We start from the raw sequence: 22,330 nt of genomic DNA, 5'->3' as shown, positions 1-22,330 counted from the left end.
AGTTCGGGGTCGTGTTTGGCGTTCGGCGCTTTGACGTCACCGGCAGGTTGCTAAGGACGCCAAGGTGATCACTTCCTGGATTCCATGGAATCCAGGAAGTGATCAACTTGGCATCCTTAGCAACCTGCCGCTGACGTCAAAGCTCCGCCCTTGGAATCTCTTGGGAGGGATTCCCCGTTCGGGTTCGAGTTCGGGTTGGTTTCAGCTGAATTTTGCGTAAAATTCGGCCGAACTTTGCGTAAAATTCGGCCGAACTTGCCGAACCCGAACACCATTGGGTTCGCCCATCACTAATAACTAGTATTTGTTTTTAACCTATAAATGAAATTAATTTGCTTTTTTCCGCTTCTTTTCAGTCCACTGAACAATGCATCAATTAATACAAACCGCATACAGCTGGTTCTGGTGGGAGAACATCTGGATGCCTGCTAACTGCACCTGGGCAGATTTAGAAGATCACAATGGAATCATCTTCCCCAAACCACGACAATTATTTGCCACAATTCCATATGCCTTTGTGATGTTGGTCATCAGGTTCTTTGTTGAAAAGTAAACATTTTCTTTTTTATATTTTTTTCCTTTTTTTTCTGCTCCAAAAACTCATTCCCCCCAATCCTGTTTGATTTTCAATCCTATGAAATATCCTAAGGGTTTCCCTCCCACTGTTCATTATTTTGCAACTTTAAGATGATGGTCTTGAGCTATCTTGATTTGGTCTCAAAATTGATAATGAAGATTATGGAAATACAAATTATGTGAAAGCGTAATCCTTTGCCCATAATAATTTTGCTGCCTAATTTTTAAAAAACACACACACATTTGTTTGTTTGTTTGTTTTATTGATTGATTGATTGATTTGTTTGTTTGTTTGTTTGTTTGTTTACTTACTTACATACTTACTTACTTACTCACTCACTCACTCACTCACTCACTCACTCACTCACTCACTCACTCATTTATTTATTTATTTCCAGAATACCTCTGGAACTGCCTTCTACCGCACGAATCCCAGCGGCCGATAAGGTCCCACAGAGTTGGCCTTCTCCAGGTCCCATCGACTAAACAATGCCGTTTGGCGGGCCCCAGGGGAAGAGCCTTCTCTGTGACGGCCTTCTAGAATCAACTCCCCCCCAGAGATTAGAACTGCCCCCACCCTCCTTGTCTTTCGCAAATTACTTAAGACCCACCTGTATTGCCAGGCATGGGGGAACTGAGACATCTCCCCCAGGCTTTTACATTTTATGTATGGTCTGCGTGTGTTGCATGGTTTTTAAATGATGGGGTTTTTAACGGTTTTTTAATATTAGGTTTGTTTCCATTGTAATATTGTTATTATTATTGTTGTGAGCTGCCCCGAGTCTTTGGAGAGGGGCAGCATACAAATCTATTCAATTATTATTATTATTATTATTATTATTATTATTATTATTATTATTATTATTATTATTTGTGTAGCTTTATCTGAACCAATGATGCTTTATCTGTTTGCTTTGTTTTGTGCTGACAGTGAAGGTAAAGCAAAAAAGATTTGTAAGGTCTTTGTAGAAATAACTTGTAAAGGGGAAAACGACCGGTAAAATTAACATGTCACAGGTTTTCAGTTATGTTCCAGTAAAGATGACTTAGATTGAGATGCCTCTACCCAAGAATCTGATGAACGAATGGTTAGCACTAAAGTGACGCTAGGTTAAGAGTCAACAGAATTCAAGGGGAAGGTTTATGGCAGGGGACCTCAAACTTTTTAAACAGTGGGCCGTATCTGGCCCACGGGCTGTAGTTTGAAGACCCCTGGCTTATGGGAACGTAATGTTTCTAGACTGAGTCCTCTCTTGACTCTCCCCTAGGCTTTGTCTCTTCTTCTCCTACCCAGGTGGACAAAAAGAAAGAGTTGCCATCAGATAGAATTGAATGGATCTGCTCTCTGATTAAAGGAGTATCCTTAGGTTAACCACATCATTTAAGGGATGATTTGTGAGAGGAGAGAGAAATAATTTCCCACTGTTCCACGCCATCCCAAAAGTGTGTTAGATGGAAATGCTTTGTCTTAAACTTTTGGGGAGATGCCCAAATAAAGGAAGAATCATCCGTCTTGACACATAAGCTGTGCCAATGAAAAAATGATGCAACGCAATGCTGAATGAGTGCTCCACAATTCCCCGTGAGATAAATCAAACGGGTTGCAACCATGAATCGAGAAAACCTGCCCTTCAGCGCAGGCAGGGAGCACTTCATTTTCCTGTGCAATCGTACAGCTAGCCTCATATCGAAATCAACACATTTACAACCTTCCTTGTCAAATTGTCTTTTAGATATTTTGCTCTTCCTCTGGCTGACTACTTGGGCATAAAGGAAATGAGGCGGATCAAACCTGAGGATAATCCCACCCTTGAAAAGTTTTTCCGAGAGTGCACAAAAAAGCCATCTCAGGTGAGGATTATTATTATTATTATTACTATTATTATTATTATTATTATTATGTCAGTACAACACAGCAAACGTGATCACTATGCTGGATTTCGTATTTCATCACCAGTCGGGCGCTTCCCAAGCACCTAGGACTGCGTGATGTAGCAGCGAATATTATTATTATTATTATTATTATTATTATTATTATTATTATTATTATTATTATTATTATTATTATTTTGAATTGCTCACTGATAGATTTCCATCCTCCAAACCAAGGGTAGGCAAAATTGGCTCTTTTATGACTTGTGGACTTCAACTCCCAGAATTCCTGAGCCAATCATGCTAGCTCAGGAATTCTGGGAATTGAAGTCCACATGTCATAGAAGAGCCAACTTTGCCTACTCCTGCTCCAAATCACCTTTCTATCCAGGCAAGGGATGGTAGACAGATTGACAGGGTTGGAAGGGCCCACGTAGGTCATCTAGTACAGTGTTTCACAAGCTTGGCTACTTGAAGATATCTGGACTTCAACTCCCAGAATTCCCCAGCCAGCGCATGCTGGCTGGGGAATTCTGGGAGTTGAAGTCCAGATATCCTCCAGTTGCCAAGGTTGGGAAACACTGATCTAGTACACACACACACACACACACGGCCAAGTAGGACTCTACACCTGCCTGGTAGATGAAAAAAATTCCCCAATGGACAAACCGGAAGTTCAGAAAAACACACTTCCGGTTTGCCCATTGTGCTGTTTTTTGTACTCCGGAAGGCTTAGGAAGCTTCCCTGAACCTTCCGGAGTGCAAAAAACAGCACAACGGGCAAACCGGAAGTGCGTTTTTCTGAACTTCCGGTTTGTCCATTGGGGAAAATTTTTGCCACCGGGGTTTCAGGGAAACTTCCCTGAAGCATCCGGAGGACGAAACAGCCTTTCCCTGGGTCGAAAATCAGCTGGCCAGCTAAAACGTGACAAAGTCTTACTTGCCCTCTGAATGGTTCCACTTGCCACCTGTGGCACACGTGCCATAGGTTTGCCATCATAGCTCTACACCATTTCTGACAGATGTCAGTCCAGTCTCTTCTTGAAAGCCTCCAGGGATGAAACCCCCACAACTTCTGAAGGCAACTTCTGTTCCATGGGTTGATTGTTCTCGCTGTTAGAAAGTTCCTCCTTATTTCCAGGTAGAATCTCTCCTTGTTTGGTTTCCATCCATTATTCCTTGTCTGGCCTTCAGGTGCCTTGGAAAATAGGTTTATTATCTATCTATCTATCTATCTATCTATCTATCTATCTATCTATCTATCTATCTATCTATCTATCTATCTATTGGATTTGTATGCTGCCCCTCTCCGGAGACTCGGGGCGGCTAACAGCAACAATAAAGCAGTGTACAATAGTAGTCTGACGTTAGAAATAATTAAAAGCCCATTAATATAAAAAAACCAAACATACATACATACATACATACCATGCATAGAATTGTAAAGGCCTAGGGGGAAGAGGGTCTCAATTCCCCCATGCCTGACGGCAGAGGTGGGTTTTAAGCAGCTTACGAAAGGCAAGGAGGGTGGGGGCAATTCTAATCTTTGGGGGGAGTTGGTTCCAGAGGGCCGGGGCCGCCACAGAGAAGGCTCTTCCCCTGGGTCCCGCCAAGCGGCATTGTTTAGTTGACGGGACCCAGAGAAGATCCACTCTGTGGGACCTAACTGGTCGCTGGGATTCGTGCGGCAGAAGGCGGTCCCTGAGATAATCTGGTCCGATGCCATGAAGGGCTTTATAGGTCATAACCAACACTTTGAATTGTGATCGGAAACTGATCGGCAACCAATGCAGACTGCGGAGTGTTGGAGTGACATGGGCATATTTGGGAAAGAGGTTGTTCCCCTCCTCTCTGTGGCAGCCCCAAAAATATTGGAAGACCTCTCATTTTATGATCTTTCCTCTCACAGAAGTTTAGCAAATCCCTGCACTTGATGAGTTAATAGTTGTTAAGTGAATTGGCTTTGCCATTGATTTATTTATCAGAAGGTTGCAGTAGAGGCAGAGGTGGTCTGCTAAGGTGGACCAGGGACATGTGTTCACCCCCATGGGTCTGAGTGCTAGCGGAGTCCAGCACAATTCTGCTACTACACCAGGGCAGGTAGCGAAATCGCGCATGGACACGCAGGGGGCGAGCACACATCACCGTTCCACCTTAGCAGCCCACCTCTGAGTAGCGATTTCTAAAACCCGGCGCTATCCGTTCACGCAGATGCTTCTGCGCACGAGCACAAAACCACACCATTATATGTGCCCTCACAACGAAATGGTCTTTTTCAGGTGTTCTCACAAGTCCTTCTCCATTGCAACAGAGCTGAGCATTATCGTAACAAAGAACTAGTTATGAATCACAACTCTTACTATTGCAATCCATCAAGTTTATTTAGCGTTAGGTAATTCCCCTGGTACTCATTGTTGCTAAAGTTAAATGGAACCAGGATGCAAAATTTCACACACATTCACGCTGTTGGGAAATATCCCTCCAAAATGTCTCTAGGCACATTTTGCCACAGCTTTCCCTGGCCCGATAAAATCAAAAGTTACCTTTGATAATGAAACTACTGTTATTGAAAACCAATTAGATAATAATTAGCACAATTCATTTGCATAATTCATTTGAGGGCCCAAAAGGTTGTCATCCCAGCTTTTGCAAGCATCCCATCTCTCTGCTGGGTGGAGTTTCAAAATTTGAAAATGGGTTGGAACTCATCTCCCACATTGAAGAGAAGAAGGGTGGCACAGTGGTTAGAGTGCAGCACTGCAGGCTGCTTCAGCTAACAGTTATAGCTGCAGTTGAGCAGTTCAAATCCCGTTGCCGGCTCAAGGTTGACTCAGCCTTCCATCCTTCTGAGGACCCAGATTGTTGGGGGCAAGATGCTGATTCTGTAAACCGCTTAGAGAGGGCTGTAAAAGCACTATGAAGCGGTATATAAATCTATTGCTATTGCAGATTAAGCCACCTGGTGCAATGATTTAGAATACAGTCTTGCAGGCTCACTCTGCATTCCCACTGCCAGGAGTTCGATCCTGAGTGGCTCAAGGTTGACTCAGCCTTCCATCCTTCCGAAGGGGTCAAATGTGGATCCAGATTGTTGGGGGCAAGAGGCTGATTCTGTAAACCACTTAGGCTATAAAAGCACTATGAAGTGGCATATAAGTCTAAATGCTACTGCTATTGGTATTGCTATACATGTTGAAAGGAAATTTGTAAAGTGGCAGGAGTAGATGTGTTCTGCCGGCGTGTTTCAACTGACCATAATTACAGGGTAATTAGTCCAGGAAGACACACACCACACGATAAAAGGAAAACCCAAAAGTTTTTATCAACAGAAAAACAGAAACAGCTCCCCTTTTAAATGTCAAAGGGATTTTCTGGTACACACAAGGCACATGTTAAATGCAATTCAGTTGCTCACCCAATAACTGGGAAATTGAGTCCAATTCTAAAGTCCAGAGAGTCCACACACAATCTTGAACAGCACAAAAACCACTATCTTGACGAAACAATGAGTCAGATAAACTGCCATGAGGCTAAAACACCAAGCTGCACTTTTATCTGTAGCACTAATTACAGCACCCAACCACAGGTGGCCTCATTTTCTCTTGTAATAATCCTTCAGTTGTTGTCTCCTATGCATCACTCTACACATGTGTGGATGTGTCATTAATTCTTGTTCAGAATCCAAGGATGATACAGATGATTGATCTCCTCCTGGGCTGTCTGCCAAACTCCCCTCTTCCCTGTCACTCACGCTTCCTTGGTCAGAGGAGGCTTCGTCGGCAGATTCCATCGGGAGCAAAACAGGCCTGTGGCATGTGGATGTTTCCCCCACATCCACCTGCACATTCCTTGGGGCAGGAGCTGGGCCAGAGCTAACCACAACAAGATGATATAACTGGAGAAAAACATGAAGTGGTTTCCATTAGAGTTCCCTCGCTTTACATAATCCTCAAATTACAACCCTTCCTTTAGTGACAGTTCCAAGTTACAGAAAAAGGGACTTATGACAGGTAGTCCTCAACGTATGACAGGGGAGTCCAGAATTCATGTTGCTAAGGGAGACATTGGTCCAGTGAGTTTTGCCTCGTTTTACGACTTAAATTAGAGACAGCATTGTTAAGTGAATCTGGTTTCCCCCCATTGACTTTACCTCTCGGAAGATCGCAAAAGAAGATTGTGTGACCTGGGACCCTGCAAACCAGTCATAAATGTGAGTCAGGAATCCGGATATCAGTCTCACGACCATGGTTGTCCCAAAGGCCCTTTTTTCTTTAGAGGCATCTGAACTTTCTGATTGTTCTTTAAAGACCTTTCACTTCTGATTAGTGATGGTCGAACCGAACCCGTACAATTCGGGTCCGTACCGAATTTTGCGGTGTTCGTTATGCCGAACACGAACCTGAATTTTTTTCAAACTTCGGGCAAAGTTCAGGGTCATGTTCGGCGTTCGGAGCTTTGACGTCACCGGCAGGTTGCTAAGGACGCCAAGGTGATCACTTCCTGGATTCCATGGAATCCAGGAAGTGATCACCCTGGCGTCCTTAGCAACCTGCCGGTGATGTCAAAACTCCGCCCCCGGAATCTCTTCGTGGGAGGGATTCACCATTCGGGTTTGAGTTCAGGTTCGGTTCAGGTTCGGCCAAATTTCACGTAAAGTTCGTCCAAACTTGCCGAACCCGAACACCTTTGGGTTTGCCCATCACTACTTCTGATCCAAGAAGCTTCTTCAGTTCTGACTTTCAGAGATGAAGAAGCTTCTTGGATGAGAAGTGAAATGTCTTCAAAGAAAAAACACTAAGTCCAGTTGCCTCTTGAAAAAAGAATAGAAGAGAAATATAAAGTAGAATAGAAATAGAGTAGAGTGAAGTGGAACGAAATGGAACGGAATAGAATAACAGAGTTGGAAGGGACCTTGGAGGTCTTCTAGTCCAACCCCCTTCTCAGGAAGGAAACCTTGTCCCATTTCAGACAAATGGTGGTCCAATCTCTTCTTTAAAGCTTCCAGTGTTGGAGAATTCACAGCCTCTGGGGGCAAGTTGTTCCATTGGGTAATTGTTCTAATCTTGATCATTGTGTTTCCTTAAGTCTGAGCAAACTAAGTTGCTTCACAACTTGTTGGAAGATTCATACATTTTGAACTTTTTAATCGTGATGGAGTTTTGACATCACAGGTGGCAGGAGAGTAGTGTGGGCAAATCCGGTGTGCTTAGTGTAGTGTTGAATTCCCAACTCTTTTGCAGCACAAGGAGCTACATCCCAGTGCATTTTTCAATTAATTGGAAATTATGTCGCAAGTACTGTAGATAAGGAGGAGTCGTAAGTAGGTGGAGCAGCTTTGAAGAGCAGAAAAACCAGAAAAGTGATGCTCTTCACAGAAAAAGAGAATAACAGAAGGACTTTGGAGGTCTTCTAGTCCAGCCCCCTGCTCAGGGAGGAAACCCTATACCAGTGATGACGAACCTTTTTTGGTTCATGTGCTAAAAGGGGGTGTGCGGGTACCATAAGGGAAGGGTTGTGAGGATGCGTGCATGTGCCCACAACCCTTCCCTCCCCCCCACACATGAGCACCTCCCTCTCATGCTGCCCCCTGCGCATGCACACAGGTCTTATTGGAGCCAACCTTCCTCTCCTCCTCTTCTTTCCTCTCCTCCTCTTCCTCCTCCTCCTCTTCCACCTCCTCCTCTTCCTCTCCCTCTCCTCCTCCTCATCTTCTACCACCTCCTCCTTTTCCCCTCCCTTCCTCTCCTTCTCCTCTTCTACCTTCTCCTCCTCTTCCTTCCTCTCCTCCTCTTATTTCTCTTCTATCTCCACCACCTCCTCCTCTTCCTCTTCCTTCCTCTCCTCCTCCTACTCCTCTTCCATCTCTACCTCCTCTTCCTCCTTTTACTCTTCTTCCACCTTCACCTCCTCTTACTCCTCCTCCACCTCTTCCACCACCTCCTCCTTTTCCTCTTCCTTCCTCTCCTTCTCTTCCTCCTCTTCCACCTCCACCTCCTCTTCCTACTCCTACTCCTCATCTTCCACCACCTCCTTCTTTTCCTCTTCCTTCCTCTCCTCCTCTTCTTCCTTCCTCTCCTCCTCTTCCTCCTCTTCCACCTCCACCTCCTCTTCCTACTCCTCTTCCACCGCCTCCTCCTCTTAGTTCCTCTCCTCTTTTTTCCTCCTCCTTCCCCATCTCCTCCTCCCTGACATAGAAGCTGCAATGCTTGTTTTGTTTTCTTGACTACCAGTGTGAACATCATTGACTTCTCTCTCCTTCTTTCTCCAACCTCGCAGTCAGAAACACGTAAACTAGCTAAGAAGTGTAACTGGACTTTGCACCAGGTGGAAAAATGGTTCAGGCGAAGACGCAACCAAGAAATCCCAACCGTGCATAAAAAATTCAAGGAAGCTTGGTAAGAAAAACACCCACTCACCTCCATTCCCTTGTTTCTAAAAAAAATAAAAATCTTCTCGGGTAGAAAAATAGCCAAAAATTTGACATTTAATGGCATTCTGGGTATTGTATCACTAGATATTTCCTTGCTTGTCAGGCAACATAAATAAATAATATTATCAAACTACTTACGGTATCTCAGGTCCTTGGGATGGACTTGCTAGGTGGATTAAAATGTCAAATTCAGTCTAAACATCTGGGTAATTCTGCAACTAACCACAATACTAATATACTGCAACTACACTGCTCAAAAAAATAAAGGGAACACTTTAACAACACAGTATAACTCCAAGGAAATCAAACTTCTGTGAAATCAAACTGTCCACTTAGGAAGCAACACCGATTGACAAACAATTTCACCTGCTGTTGTGCACATTCAACTTTGTACAGAACAAAGTATTGAAAGCATTATTCAAAGTATTCAAAGTATATTTCATTCATTCAGATCTAGAGTGTGTTATTTGAGTGTTCCCTTTATTTTTTTAGCAGTGTATTATCCTGTTATCCATGAACCTTATCTTGCATATTCTCCATTGATTACATTACACTACAGCTTCGATTGCAGAATTGCAATCACTGTCTTGACTTTCTAACCCTCTCCAGCCAATCTTGTATGCACTGTAACTTGAGTTTCCAAAGGCCATTTTTACTAAATCTGAATATGAAGATTAGAAATTAATTTATTCTTCTGTTCTAATTATTTCCATATCCTGTGATTCCTCTTGACTGTGTATGTGTACATAATGCCAATTTATTCCTGTAATGAAATGATGTAGCAATTTAAAACTGGAACGGTCCTTGGTGCTATCTGAGCCTGGTTGCTTTCCTGCAGACATTTCATTCCCCAAACTAGGTACAACGGTGGGTTTCAATTTTTTTGTACTGGCGGTTCTGTGGGCGTGGCTTGGTGGGTGTGGCATGGCTTGGTGGGCTTGGCAGGGGAGGGTTACTGCAAAATCCCCATTTCCTCCAATCAGGTGGGACGCAGGAGGCAGAGAATAGATGGGTTGGGGAAGGTCAGAGGTGGTATTTACCGTTTCTCCAAACTACTCAAAATTTCCACTACCGGTTCTCCAGAACTGGTGAGAACCTGCTAAAACCCACCTCCGACTAAATAACATCATCAGTCCTAGTCAGTTAGCTGTCTAGCAAGCACTGATGATGCTAACTAATTTGGGGAATGAAATCTCTGCAAGGAAACAATCAAATTCAGACAGCCCCGTGGATTCCACATTTCAATCCTGACCGACAAATACTCTCGGTCAGTACTGTGACTAATTTCATACTTACACTTAAAAGTGGCTCAAATCACTGTAAATAATAATAAGGAAGCAAATTAATGGAGGAAGAAAAGATGGGTAAAGAGGCAGTACAGTGTTCCCTCGATTTTCGCAGGGGATGCGTTCCGAGACCGCCCGCGAAAGTTGAATTTCCGCAAAGTAGAGATGCGGAAGTAAATACCCCATTTTTGGCTATGGACAGTATCACAAGCCTTCCCTTAACACTTTAAACCCCTAAATTACCATTTCCCATTCCTTTAACAACCACTCACCATTATTATTGGTACTCACCATTGAATAAAACACTTAGTGATCCTGATATTTATAAACATAATTATTTATTAACAATAATTATTATTATTTTTGTTATTTATTAGCAAAAATTATTAGTATGGCAATGACGTATGACATCATCAGGCAGGAAAAACCGTGGTATAGGGAAAAAACCTGCGAAGTATTTTTTAATTAATATTTTTTGAAAAACCGTGGTATAGGCTATTCGCGAAGTTTGAACCTGCGAAAATCGAGGGAACACAGTACTGCTTTCCTACCTATGGTGAAAAGACCAGACAAGTCTGTTCTACAAGGGTTATCCGGAAAGTAAGGTCACAAGGCACGTAGCTCTTGTGGGGAATGTTCGCGGGGGAAGTTGGTATTACAATTGTGTAGCGGGATGCCAGAGGAAGAGAACAAGCAGTGTCAGTGGTCAGTAGATCACCGACTGGTGTTGCGGTGAAGATTATTGATTGATTGATTGATTGATTGATTGATTGGATTTGTATGCCGCCCCTCTCCGAGGACTCAGGGCGGCTCACAACATATATCAAAAGTACATAACAGTATACATCTCAGAAATCCAATTAATATGACTAAAAGAACTTAAAAACTCCAATATAATTTTAAAAGACATTCATCATCATTCACTCCATAAATACACTAAAGAGATGAGATGAGATGAGCATCCTCATTCTGTTTCCCCCAAGTGCGAACTACGTGCTGTAAGACGCTACCTGAATGCTAAGGGCATGAATGCTGCTGCGATGGGTGCCCAAGATTTTTCTCACCAATTGCTGAGTTTTGAAATTTTTAGCTGAAAGAGAATTCCTACGGCACCACTGCATTCATTGACATTTGCTCTCTGGACTATGGGGATAAGCCCAAGTTTCATCTCCTGTCACTAGTGATGGGCGAACTGAACCCGCACAATTTGGGTCCGTACCGAATTTTGCGGTGTTCAGTATGCCGAACACGACCCCGAAAATTTTCCAAACTTCGGGCAAAGTTCAGGGTTATGTTCTGCATTCGGAGCTTTGACGACACTGGCAGGTTGCTAAGGACGCCAAGTTGATCACTTCCTGGATTCCATGGAATCCAGGAAGTGATCACCTTGGTGTCCTTAGCAAACTGCCCGTGACGTCAAAGCTCCACCCCCGGAATCTCTTTGTGGGAGGGATTCCCCAGCTCCTTCAAAGGGAAGTCTTCACATAAAAATAAACATTGTTATTTTTACGAAAAAGGACACCGCAGCAGCGTTGCAAGCAAAGGGCGGTCCTTTCATGTAAAAATAACAAAGTTTATTTTTATGTGAAAGGACCGCCCTTTGCTTGCAGCACCGCTGTGGCATCCTTTCACGTAAAAATAGCAATGTTTATTTTAATGTGAAGACCTCCCTTTGAAGGAGCTGGGGAATCCCTCCCACAAAGAGATTCCGGGGGTGGAGCTTTGACGTCACTGGCAGGTTGCTAAGAATGCCAAGGTGATCCAGGAATCTCTTCATGGGAGGGATTCCCCGTTCGGGTTCGAGTTTGGGTTCAGTTCGGATTCGGCTGAATTTTGTGTAAAATTCGGCCGAACTTGCCGAACCCAAACACCGTTGGGTTCGCCCATCACTACCTGTCACTATACAGTTGAGAAAACCCTCACCTTCAATCTCAAAACAGTCAAGAAATTCTCAGGCGACACTGACTCTGTCAATTTTGTGTGCCTCGGTCAGCATCTTGGGCACCCATCGCAGCAGTGTTCATGCCCTTAGCATTCAGGTAGCGTATTACAGCGCGCACTTCGCACTTGGAGGGAAATGGAATGAGGACGCTCATCTCTAACCTTCAACACAACGCCAGTCATTGATCTACTGACCACTGAAACTGCTCGTTCTCTTCCGCTGCCTTTCCCCTACACGATACCAACTCCCCCGCGAACATTCCCCGTGAAAATTATGTGCCTTGTAACCTTATTTTCCGGATAACCCTCATATCTTACCGTCTTGTTCTGCTTCCATGTGAACTCATTGTTCCTAACAATCATTTTCTTTTTGCAGTTGGCGATGTTTATTCTACAGTACCTCATTTATTGCTGGAATTGTATTTCTCTGTGACGTAAGTTAAATATGGGACCAGGAGGGAGGACTCTCCAGTGGTAACATGGCCTAATCTGAGGTTGTTTTTAACAGCAACAGCCCATGAGTCATTAAACTTAGTTTAACGTAAAGACCAGGGGTGAAAGGCTCTCGGTTCGCTCGTGCATGTTGATTGTAGGAGCTCCACCCACCCACCATTTGGGTTCTTTTACCATCTGTGCATGCCCAGAATGCTTTGCGAATGTGCCACAGTGTAAAACAACCCAAATGGTGGGATCCGGGCAGGTGGGCGGAGCCTCATGCTCCCTTCGCAACCGGGTCTCCTACAATTAGCAGGCATGAGCAAACCAGAACAACTGGTGCTGGGTTCCATTTATGATTGAGAGTTGCATATATTTTAATCCCTCTTGGTATCTACATGTTTCAGCCACAAAGTACTTTGCAGGATCCAACCTGGGTTGGTCACCAGGACCAAATGTTTAGTCTTTCAAGCTTTCAAACATATGCTGGAGATCATCAACTTTATAACTCAGGGAACTATTTAATGCCACTAACAATGATTAGTAGTTGACACACATGAACACAAGTTAAAGCAGTCTTTTCTTGAAAAACCAGCTGTTAATTACAGGGCATCAACAGGTAGCAGGTCCATAAAGTCATAAATTAAGTCTATGCAATTAATCCTGGGTATCTCAAGAAGCTTACAAGGGTTGGCAAAAGGCCTAGAAGCAGCCCGCAAGAAGAAAGCCAAATCAGATAAGATAATCAGAGGCTTTCAGACCACAAGGGCACTTGAAGGAACCAATGTTGTTTCCTGCAGAGTTTTTGATGTCTATGGTCATCCCTTAAGTAGGCTAGAGTGCGATTAGTAGTCGTTTATTGAGTAAACAAATTTTGTGTGTGCTACATTCTTTTTGGTCCATAGCTGGGGCAGAACACAGTGATACCTCGTCTTACGAACTTAATTGGTCCCGGGATGAGGTTTTTAAGGTGAAAAGTTTGTAAGATGAAACAATGTTTCCCATAGGAATCAATGGAAAAGCGATTAATGTGTGCAAGCCCAAAACTCACACCTTTTGCCAGCCGAAGTGCCCGTTTTTGCACTGTTGGGATTCCCCTGAGGTTCCCCTCCATGGAAAACCCCACCTCCGGACTTCCGTGTTTTTGTGATGCTGCAGGGGAACCCCATCAGGGGAATCCCAGCATCGGAAAAACGGGTGCTTCGCTGGCAACGGAAGTCTGGAGGTGGGGGTTTCCCAGCGAGGGGAGCCTCAGCGAAATGGCAGCATCACAAAAACATGGAAGTCCTCCAAACCCCACCTCTGCACTTCTGTGTTTTTGTGATGCTGCGATTTCGCTAAGGCTCCCCTCGCTGGGAAACCCCACCTCCAGACTTCTGTTGCCAGCAAAACACCCATTTTTGCACTGCTGGGATTCCCCTGCAGCATCGCAAAAACACGGAAGTCCAGAGGTGGTGTTTCCCATGGAGGGGAGCCTCAGGGAAATCCCAGCAGTGCAAAAAAGGGCACTTTGTTGGCAACAGACGTCCGGAGGCGGGGCATCCCAGTGGCGGCGGCTTGGGTTTGTAAGGTGAAAATAATTTGGAAGAAGAGGCAAAAAAATCTTAAACCCCGGGTTTGTATCTCGAAAAGTTTGCATGACGAAGGGTTTGTAAGACGAGGTATCACTGTATATTGTACTGCAAACTAGGGCATACAAAACCTTTGCCAGAACAATTCTTGAATACAGCTCATCTGCCTGGAATCCACACTGTATATCAGACATGAATACAATTGAGCTGGTCCAGAGGTACTTCATGAGAAGAGCACCCCACTCCTCTGCTCACAATAGAATCCCTTACACAACCAGGCTCCAAATTCGAATGCAAAAAATATGACTTCAGCAACAGAGTGGTCACTGCCTGGAATGCTCTACCTGACTCTGTTGTTCTATCCTGAACCCCCCACAGCTTCAACCTTAAACTGTCTACCGTGGACCGGTGTGTTATGTGCGCATCCTGATAATTCGGGCACTCATGTACCCGTGCACATGGCCCCTTATGCAATTTTGCTTCTGTGCATGTGCAGGGAACAAAAAAGCACCAAAATCTCACAAGGTGATGCTCACGCTCATACAATTCCTACGGTTATTTTTGCTACCGCACATGCGTGGAAGCAAAAAAAACCTTGAAATCTTACACATGCAAACAGCAAAAAGAAATAATGCCTGGCTCCTCAAATTAAGTAGTAAGTTGGTGGCAGGGATGAGATTTGCACTGTTGTCCTGTGGAAACATTAATGTTTTTTGTCTCCTTCTACATTCCTTCTAGAAATCCTGGTTTTATGACCTGTGGCAAGTGTGGCTCAACTATCCAAACCATGTGAGTCTCTTCCTGGTTCTTTGGAGATACCACTGGTTGACTTTGTGTGAAGAAATATTTCTGCCTTCATTTTTGATGGCCCGTGAATAGCCTTTTCACCATTTGGGACCACAGATTCCAGTAGCATAGGGTTTCCTTGAGGGAAGATGGTAAATGAAGTGTTCTCACATTGTCATGAGATGCTACCATGATGAAACAAATAATAACCAGCAGAACACAGGGTCCTACCTTCAATATGCATCCTTAGGAATGCTCTTATTGCTAGTATTACTAGTTTACACTGTATTAGATTATTAGGTTATGTTTGCTTCCTTGAGGTGAGACAGGTAGCCCTCAATTTACATTGACAGGTCCATCCTGGTCCAACCTGCCTACAGGTAGAACTCAAAGATATGATGGCAATAAAGCATTGGTGAAAACTTGGGTGCATCTTATACACCAAATGTAACCCCACTCAGCCAGCCCCACCCTTTGGCCTCTGCCTCCCAACAATTTACCTCCTTGCAGCAAACAGCCCAGAGCCTGATTAGCACAAGCAACTGATTATCGGCCTCCAGGCCAGCAGCTAATTAAGTCTGCAGGCAGGCCCTCTTTCTAAAATGAAACTGAAACTAAAACTGCAAGGAGGCAAATTGCTGGGAGGGAGAGGCAGATGCAGAATTTTATTTTCTTGTGCTAATCTCTTGCTGAAATTGGATGCCAGGAGGTAAGTCAATAACTATAAATGTCTGTAGAATGTTCAAATTATTAGACTTATTTTTTAAAGACTACTTTATTATTGTTCAAGACAACCAAATAGAGAAGCTTTTTAAAATAAATACTTGATCTGAAGAAGCCCGGTGCTATTGTATCTTCTTTTAAATAGCAGAGAATAATGTATACTTCAAGAAAGCCACGTCAATTTTAACAGAATCTGTACAAGTATAATCTGAAATATAACAGAGTCCTGTTTAGTGTTAAGATAAGATAGCTGAGTTAACCCTGACTTAGTCATGTTTGAAGCAGATCTATTTAAATGATTGGGAGGAGTTAGGGTGACTACATTTAAGAAACCTTTCTGGCATTAATATACTGCCATAATGTACATTTCTTCAATTCTTTGCTTTTTCTAAGGGTCAGGCACACATGCACAGAAATACACAGCAAACAGTGTATGTCATCTGTGTTGTTTGCTGGGAGGCAGAGGGCAGATTTTTGTTCCCATGTTTTCCTCCCCCAAAACAATGGGGCGTCTTATACTCCAAAAATACGGTAATTGTATAGGCCTGATTCTTCATGAGATTAATATCTAAGCAAAACAATATTGCCTTTTCTCTTTTCATGCTCTCTTTGCAGCCCATGCTCCCTTCCCAGTATTGGTACTACATGCTCCAAATGAGCTTCTATTGGTCACTGCTCTTTACTCTTGGAACTGACACCAAAAGGAAGGTAAGGAAGATTGACAACTTCATTGGTTTGGGAATGGGATGCAAGCCATTCTTAGTTCCTGGTTTCCAGGATGTTAGATGGCTCTCAGGATGACAAATATATAGCAGATTGAATCCTCTAGACGCAAGAGCCATTCTTGCTCTCACCCATTCAGGGTGGATCAGATTATTTGTAGCATTGAAGTTGGGCATTACCAGTAGCGGGTTGCTACCAATACGGTAGAGGATGGCGCATTGGTAGTGTACAGTGCACTGTGCACACAGCTTTGGTTCTCTTTCATGCATGTGTGCAGGGCCTGGCATATTTTTGCTTCATGCACATGTGCAGAAGCAAAATCTTGTGAGGGGCTGGGTGCGCGCGCGAGATTTCGGTGATTTTTTTTTTTGCTTCTTCGCATGCAGAAATATTTATTTATCTATCTATCTATCTATCTATCTATCTATCTATCTATCTATCTATCTATCTATCTATCTATCTATCTATCTTTATTTATTTATTTATTTATTTATTTATTTATTTATTTATTTATTTATTTATTTATTAGATTTGTTTGCCGCCCCTCTCCGTAACAACAATAATAAAACAGCTTATGACAAATCTAATATTTAAAATAACTAACAAACCCTTATTAAAAACCAAACACTCACACAAACATACCATGCATAACTTGTATAGACCTGGGGAAAAAGGGATATCTCAATTCCCCCATGCATGACGACAGAGGTGGGTTTTAAGGAGCTTATGAAAGGCAAGGAGGGTGGGGGCAATTCTGATCTCTGGGGGGAGCTGGTTCCAGAGGGTCGGGGCCACCACAGAGAAAGCAGACATAGCTTGCTGCGCATGCATCAGGGGCACGGAGATGCAAGCACATCTCAATTTCCGCTACAGGAACTCCAATCCCCATTGTATCAGGTGAAACCTGCTACTGGTCCCCAACTGGTCCATGGGCTGGCACTGGTCCATGGCATGCCAGCGACTGGACTGTGCAAACAAGCGAAGCCACGCAAAACCACGCCCCTTCCGGTCCGCGGAAAAACGTCTCTCTACGAAACCAATCTCTGGGGGATGTTATTTTATGGCTTTGAAAATGTTAAATAGATGCGTTTTTTATTTTCATCTCCTCATTCAGAATCCTTTGGGGCAGATGAGTTTTTGGTACCTCCACCCTAATTTTCTTAAGGTGTAGAGCCCTCACTCTCCATCTTCCAAAAATCTTCTTGGCTTTAAGAAGTCTATTTCTTTCCCTCAGGATTTCATGGCGCATGTGGTGCATCATTTTGCCGCCCTTGGTTTGATGTTCTGTTCCTATAGTGCCAATTACCTCCGTCTTGGAACCCTGGTGATGATTGTCCACGATTCTGCAGATATCTGGTTGGAGGTAAATCTCAGCCTCTCTCTGTGCTACTGCTTAGTTACACAAGTCACGGGATTTCGTTAGTATTGTTTTTCATTCAGTTGTGATATCTGGAGGAGCTATGCACGAGCTCTCAGCTTGAATGATGAGCTATCCCATTAAGGCCCAACATAAAACATTGGCTCATTCGGTCCAGATAAAGCACACCTGGTGGTCTTCCATCCCAAAAGAAACTATGTTCTAAACCAGCTCATTCCCCCACACAACAGCCTAGTTTGTCTCTCAGTGTTGCTGTCTAGCTGAACACCAACTTTAGAACCAGTTCTATGAACATAAATCGTCAAGACTCTGTCTTAAACTATCTTTATCAAAGGGGTTTTCTGCCCTATTATTGGGAAGTGGTGTTACATGTTACAGCCCAATCCGTGTAATTGTAATATAAATATTGTCCGTGTAATTGAAATATAAATATTGTACTTTTTCTTCACGACAGCTACCAGCTAGTAATCTTCTTGAAGCAAATGTCCAACATCACATTGGATAATTTTCCCCCTCAAAAGTATCTTTTCCTAAAGTTATGAAGATGTGAAAATAATGGATTCTTCTTTGAGTAGGGTTGACGGAAAATATATATGTATCTTGGTGTATGTGTGTGTGTGTGTGTGTGAGAGAGAGAGAGACGTAGGTAGATAGGCAGGCAGGCAGGCAGGCAGGCAGACACATACATACATACATACATACATACATACATACATACATACATACATATGCAGATAGATAGATAGATAGATAGATAGATAGATAGATAGATAGATAGATAGATAGATAGATAGAGGTAGGTAGGTAGGTAGGTAGATAGATAGATAGATAGATAGATATAGATAGATAGATAGATATAGATAGATAGATAGATAGATAGATAGATAGATAGATAGATAGATAGATAATAGATATAGACAGATAGTTCATAATATATTTATTTCAATAGATTTACATTTATTGAAGACATTTTTACAGAATAAAAGCAATAAAAATTTAAAGAAGAGAAAGAAAAGTAGAGAAAAGAAATACAAGTAAGAAGTAAGAAAGGAGAAAACAAAGAAAAAGAAAAGATTTTTTAAAAAGATATAAAGAGGCCACTTCCAATCTTTCCTACAGCTGTTTTAACGGGATTTATATTTCATATTTCACCGGTTACAGCTGATTCCTTTTCAGAAGGTCACCCCAAGGTGATAACGTCTCCAAATTGTTCAATTCCAGGCTGCAAAGTTGTTCAACTACGCTCACTGGGACAATACCTGCAGTGCTCTCTTTATCATTTTCGCAGTGGTATTCTTCATCACACGGCTCGTTCTCTTTCCATGTTGGTAAGTTGTGTCCTGGATTGTTTGACTTGAAAAATGTGACCTCTGGGTGCTACCCCTGTTCTCAGCAAACACCTGAGAAACAAATGACTCTCTGGATATTTTTTGGCTGGGTGCCAAACATGACTCATTCTTCCCAAACATATTCATACCCTATACCCGGGATGGTGAACCTATGGCATACGTGCCATAGATGGCACATGGAGCCATATCGGAGTGCACACGAGACTTTGTCCTGTGTTAGCCGCAGCACGCATGCGTGCACTGGCCAGCTTATTTTTGGCTTTGGGAAAGGCCAGTTTGCCCTCTGGATGGTTCAGGGAAGCTTCCCTGAAGCCTGAGAGAGAAAAAAATGCCCAAACGGGCAAACCGGAAGTTCGGGAAAACACACTTCCGGTTTGCTGTTGTGCTGTTTTTTTGCCCTCCGGAGGGTTCAGGGAAGCTTCCTGAAGCCCTGGAGTGCAAAAAAAAACCAGCACAACAGCAAACCGGAAGTGTGTTATCGTGGGGCTTCCAAGATCTGCCCACGTTTCGCCAACACTCCGCAGCCTGCACTGGTTGCCGATCAGTTTCTGGTCACAATTCAAAGTGCTGGTAATGACCGATAAAGCCCTACATGGCATCGGACCAGAATACCTCTGGGACTGCCTTCTGCTGCATGAATCTCAGCGGCCAATTGGGTCCCACAGAATTGGCCTTCTCAGGGTCCCGTCGATTAAACAATGCCGTTTGGCGGCACCCAGGGGAAGAGCCTTCTCTGTGGCGGCCCCGGCCCTCTGGAATCAACTCCCCCCAGAGATTCAAATTACCCCTACTCTTCCCGCCTTCCGCAAGATGTTGGAGACCTATCTATGTCGCCAGGCGTGGAGGGAATAACTATCTTGTTCCCCCAGCACCACCTTTTTTCTGACTGTAATATATGAGAATGGTATGATTGTGCAGTAATGATCGTTTTTTTAATATTTATGGGTTTTAAATTGTTATTAACTTATATTGGATTTGTACTTTGTATATTGTATTGCTGTTGTTGTGAGCTGCCCCGAGTCTTCGGAGAGGGGCAGCATACAAATCTAATAAAATTTAAAATTAAAAACTTAAACTTTCTGTCTGTGGTGCTGTTTTTTGCACTCCGGAGCTTCAGGAACCTTCCCTGAACCCTCCGGAGTGCAAAAAAAACAGCAGAACGGCAAACCGGAAGTGTGTTTTCCCGAACTTCCGGTTTGCCTGTTTGGGCATTTTTTTTTCATGTACCTGGCTTTAGAAAGGCCTGTGCACATGCGTGGGGGGCAGCACATGGGGGGCATGCCTGGGGGGGGAGGGAAGGGGTGTGGGCACGTCCATGCATGCTAGCACACCAACCCCACCCCTTTTGTCCCGCGAAGCAAAAAAGGTTCGCCATCACTGCCCTATTTATTATTTATTACTTAGATTTGTATGCCGCCCCTCTCCGAAGACTCGGGGCGGCTCACAACATGTAAAAACAAATCATAAGCAATCAGACAAATTTAAAATATTTAAATATTTAAAAAACCCCATATGCTAACAGTCACACACACAGACATACCATGCATAAATTAAACGTGCCCAGGGGGAGATGTTTCAGTTCCCCCATGCCTGACGGCAAAGGTGGGTTTTAAGGAGTTTACGGAAGGCAGGGAGAGTAGGGGCAGTTCTAATCTCCGGGGGGAGTTGGTTCCAGAGGGCCGGGGCCGCCACAGAGAAGGCTCTTCCCCTGGGGCCCGCCAACCGACATTGTTTAGTTGACGGGACCCGGAGAAGGCCCACTCTGTGGGACCTAATCGGTCGCTGGGATTCGTGCGGCAGGAGGCGGTCTCGGAGATATTCTGGTCCGATGCCATGAAGGGCTTTAAAGGTCATAACCAACACTTTGAATTGTGACCGGAAATTGATCGGCAACCAATGCAGACTGCGGAGTGATGGTGAAACATGGGCATACCTAGGTAGGCCCATGACTGCTCTCGCAGCTGCATTTTGCATGATCTGAAGTTTCCGAACACTTTTCAAAGGTAGCCCCATGTAGAGAGCATTACAGTAGTCGAACCTCGAGGTGATGAGGGCATGAGTGACTGTGAGCAATGAGTCCCGGTCCAGATAGGGCCGCAACTGGTGCACCAGGCGAACCTGGGCAAACGCCCCCCTCGCCACAGCTGAAAGATGTTGTTCTAATGTGAGCTGTGGATCGAGGAGGACGCCCAAGTTGCGGACCCTCTCTGAGGGGGTCAATAATTCCCCCCCCAGGGTGATGGACGGACAGATGGGATTGTCCTTGGGAGGCAGAACCCACAGCCACTCCGTCTTATCCGGGTTGAGCTTGAGTCTGTTGACACCCATCCAGGCCCCAACAGCCTCCAGGCACCGGCACATCACTTCCACCGCTTCGTTGACTGGGCATGGGGTGGAGATGTAAAGCTGGGTATCATCCGAATAGTTGTGCTTTAATTTAGGGTAGGAGAAATAACAGCAGCTAATAATCCAACTGTTTCTACCCCTCCCTTTTTTCCCCCTAACAGGATTTTACGGGCCTCGATATATTATCCTGTGTTTTATACACAGACGCTTGTCATTGCATATTTCGTATACAACGGGCAGCTATTGGTCCTGCAGGGTCTTCACCTTTATTGGGCCTATTTGGTTTTCAAGATTCTGAAGAAATTCATTTTTGTGAAGGTAAGGATGGACTCCGGGATCCTTCCAATGGAAGCGCCAGTTATGTTTATGTTCTGCTAGAAATTGTGGCGTTCTCTGAAAGAATGGAACGTTACGTTAAGACTTTGCCAATGTAATGTTCACCTTTACAAATTTACAACCTCTTTTGTCTTTAGCCATTCTTAGCAATAACCATGGCTGTTGGAAACTGTGCAGGACTTGCTCTACAACTAGCAAAATCCCAATTTTCTACTCACTCATGATAACATACATTACCTGCCTTGTGCTAAGACATTCCACCTATCTGGGCATAAAACCTTGACACTCTCCACAACATTTTTTAAACCACTCATTCAAGTTTGATTTACTTCCATCCTACTGTATTTTGCAGTATGCCAAAATCTGTTGTTTGTATGCCGTTTACTTTGCTTACTTCACTTTTATGATCATTCATTCATTCATTCATTCATTCATTCATTCATTCATTTATTAGATTTGTATGCCGCCCCTCTCCGTAGACTCGGGGCGGCTAACAACAATAATAAAACAGCATATGACAAATCTAATATTTAAAATAACTAAAAACCCTTATTAAAAACCAAACATACACACAAACA

At 43.7% G+C, this 22,330-nt stretch overlaps 1 protein-coding gene across 1 annotated transcript in view; it reads left to right on the top strand.

Annotated features, from left to right (window-relative positions):
* Nucleotides 1-360: 360 nt before the first annotated feature.
* The window catches only part of CERS3 (ceramide synthase 3), a 53,375-nt gene continuing 31,405 nt past the window's right edge, over nt 361-22,330 (top strand). The window contains exons 1-9 of the mRNA XM_070762794.1: nt 361-549; nt 2,310-2,427; nt 8,725-8,843; nt 12,482-12,539; nt 14,850-14,900; nt 16,236-16,328; nt 17,578-17,706; nt 18,943-19,049; nt 21,578-21,734. Coding sequence (XP_070618895.1) covers nt 368-549; nt 2,310-2,427; nt 8,725-8,843; nt 12,482-12,539; nt 14,850-14,900; nt 16,236-16,328; nt 17,578-17,706; nt 18,943-19,049; nt 21,578-21,734 — 1,014 coding nt within the window. The 5' untranslated portion in view covers nt 361-367. The remainder of the gene's footprint in view (nt 550-2,309; nt 2,428-8,724; nt 8,844-12,481; nt 12,540-14,849; nt 14,901-16,235; nt 16,329-17,577; nt 17,707-18,942; nt 19,050-21,577; nt 21,735-22,330) is intronic.

Source organism: Erythrolamprus reginae, chromosome 10 (assembly GCF_031021105.1).
Source record: "Erythrolamprus reginae isolate rEryReg1 chromosome 10, rEryReg1.hap1, whole genome shotgun sequence".
Taxonomy (NCBI): Eukaryota; Metazoa; Chordata; class Lepidosauria; order Squamata; family Dipsadidae; genus Erythrolamprus; species Erythrolamprus reginae.
The sequence above is the reverse complement of the archived record's forward strand: the minus strand, read 5'-3'. Positions and strand labels throughout refer to the sequence as shown.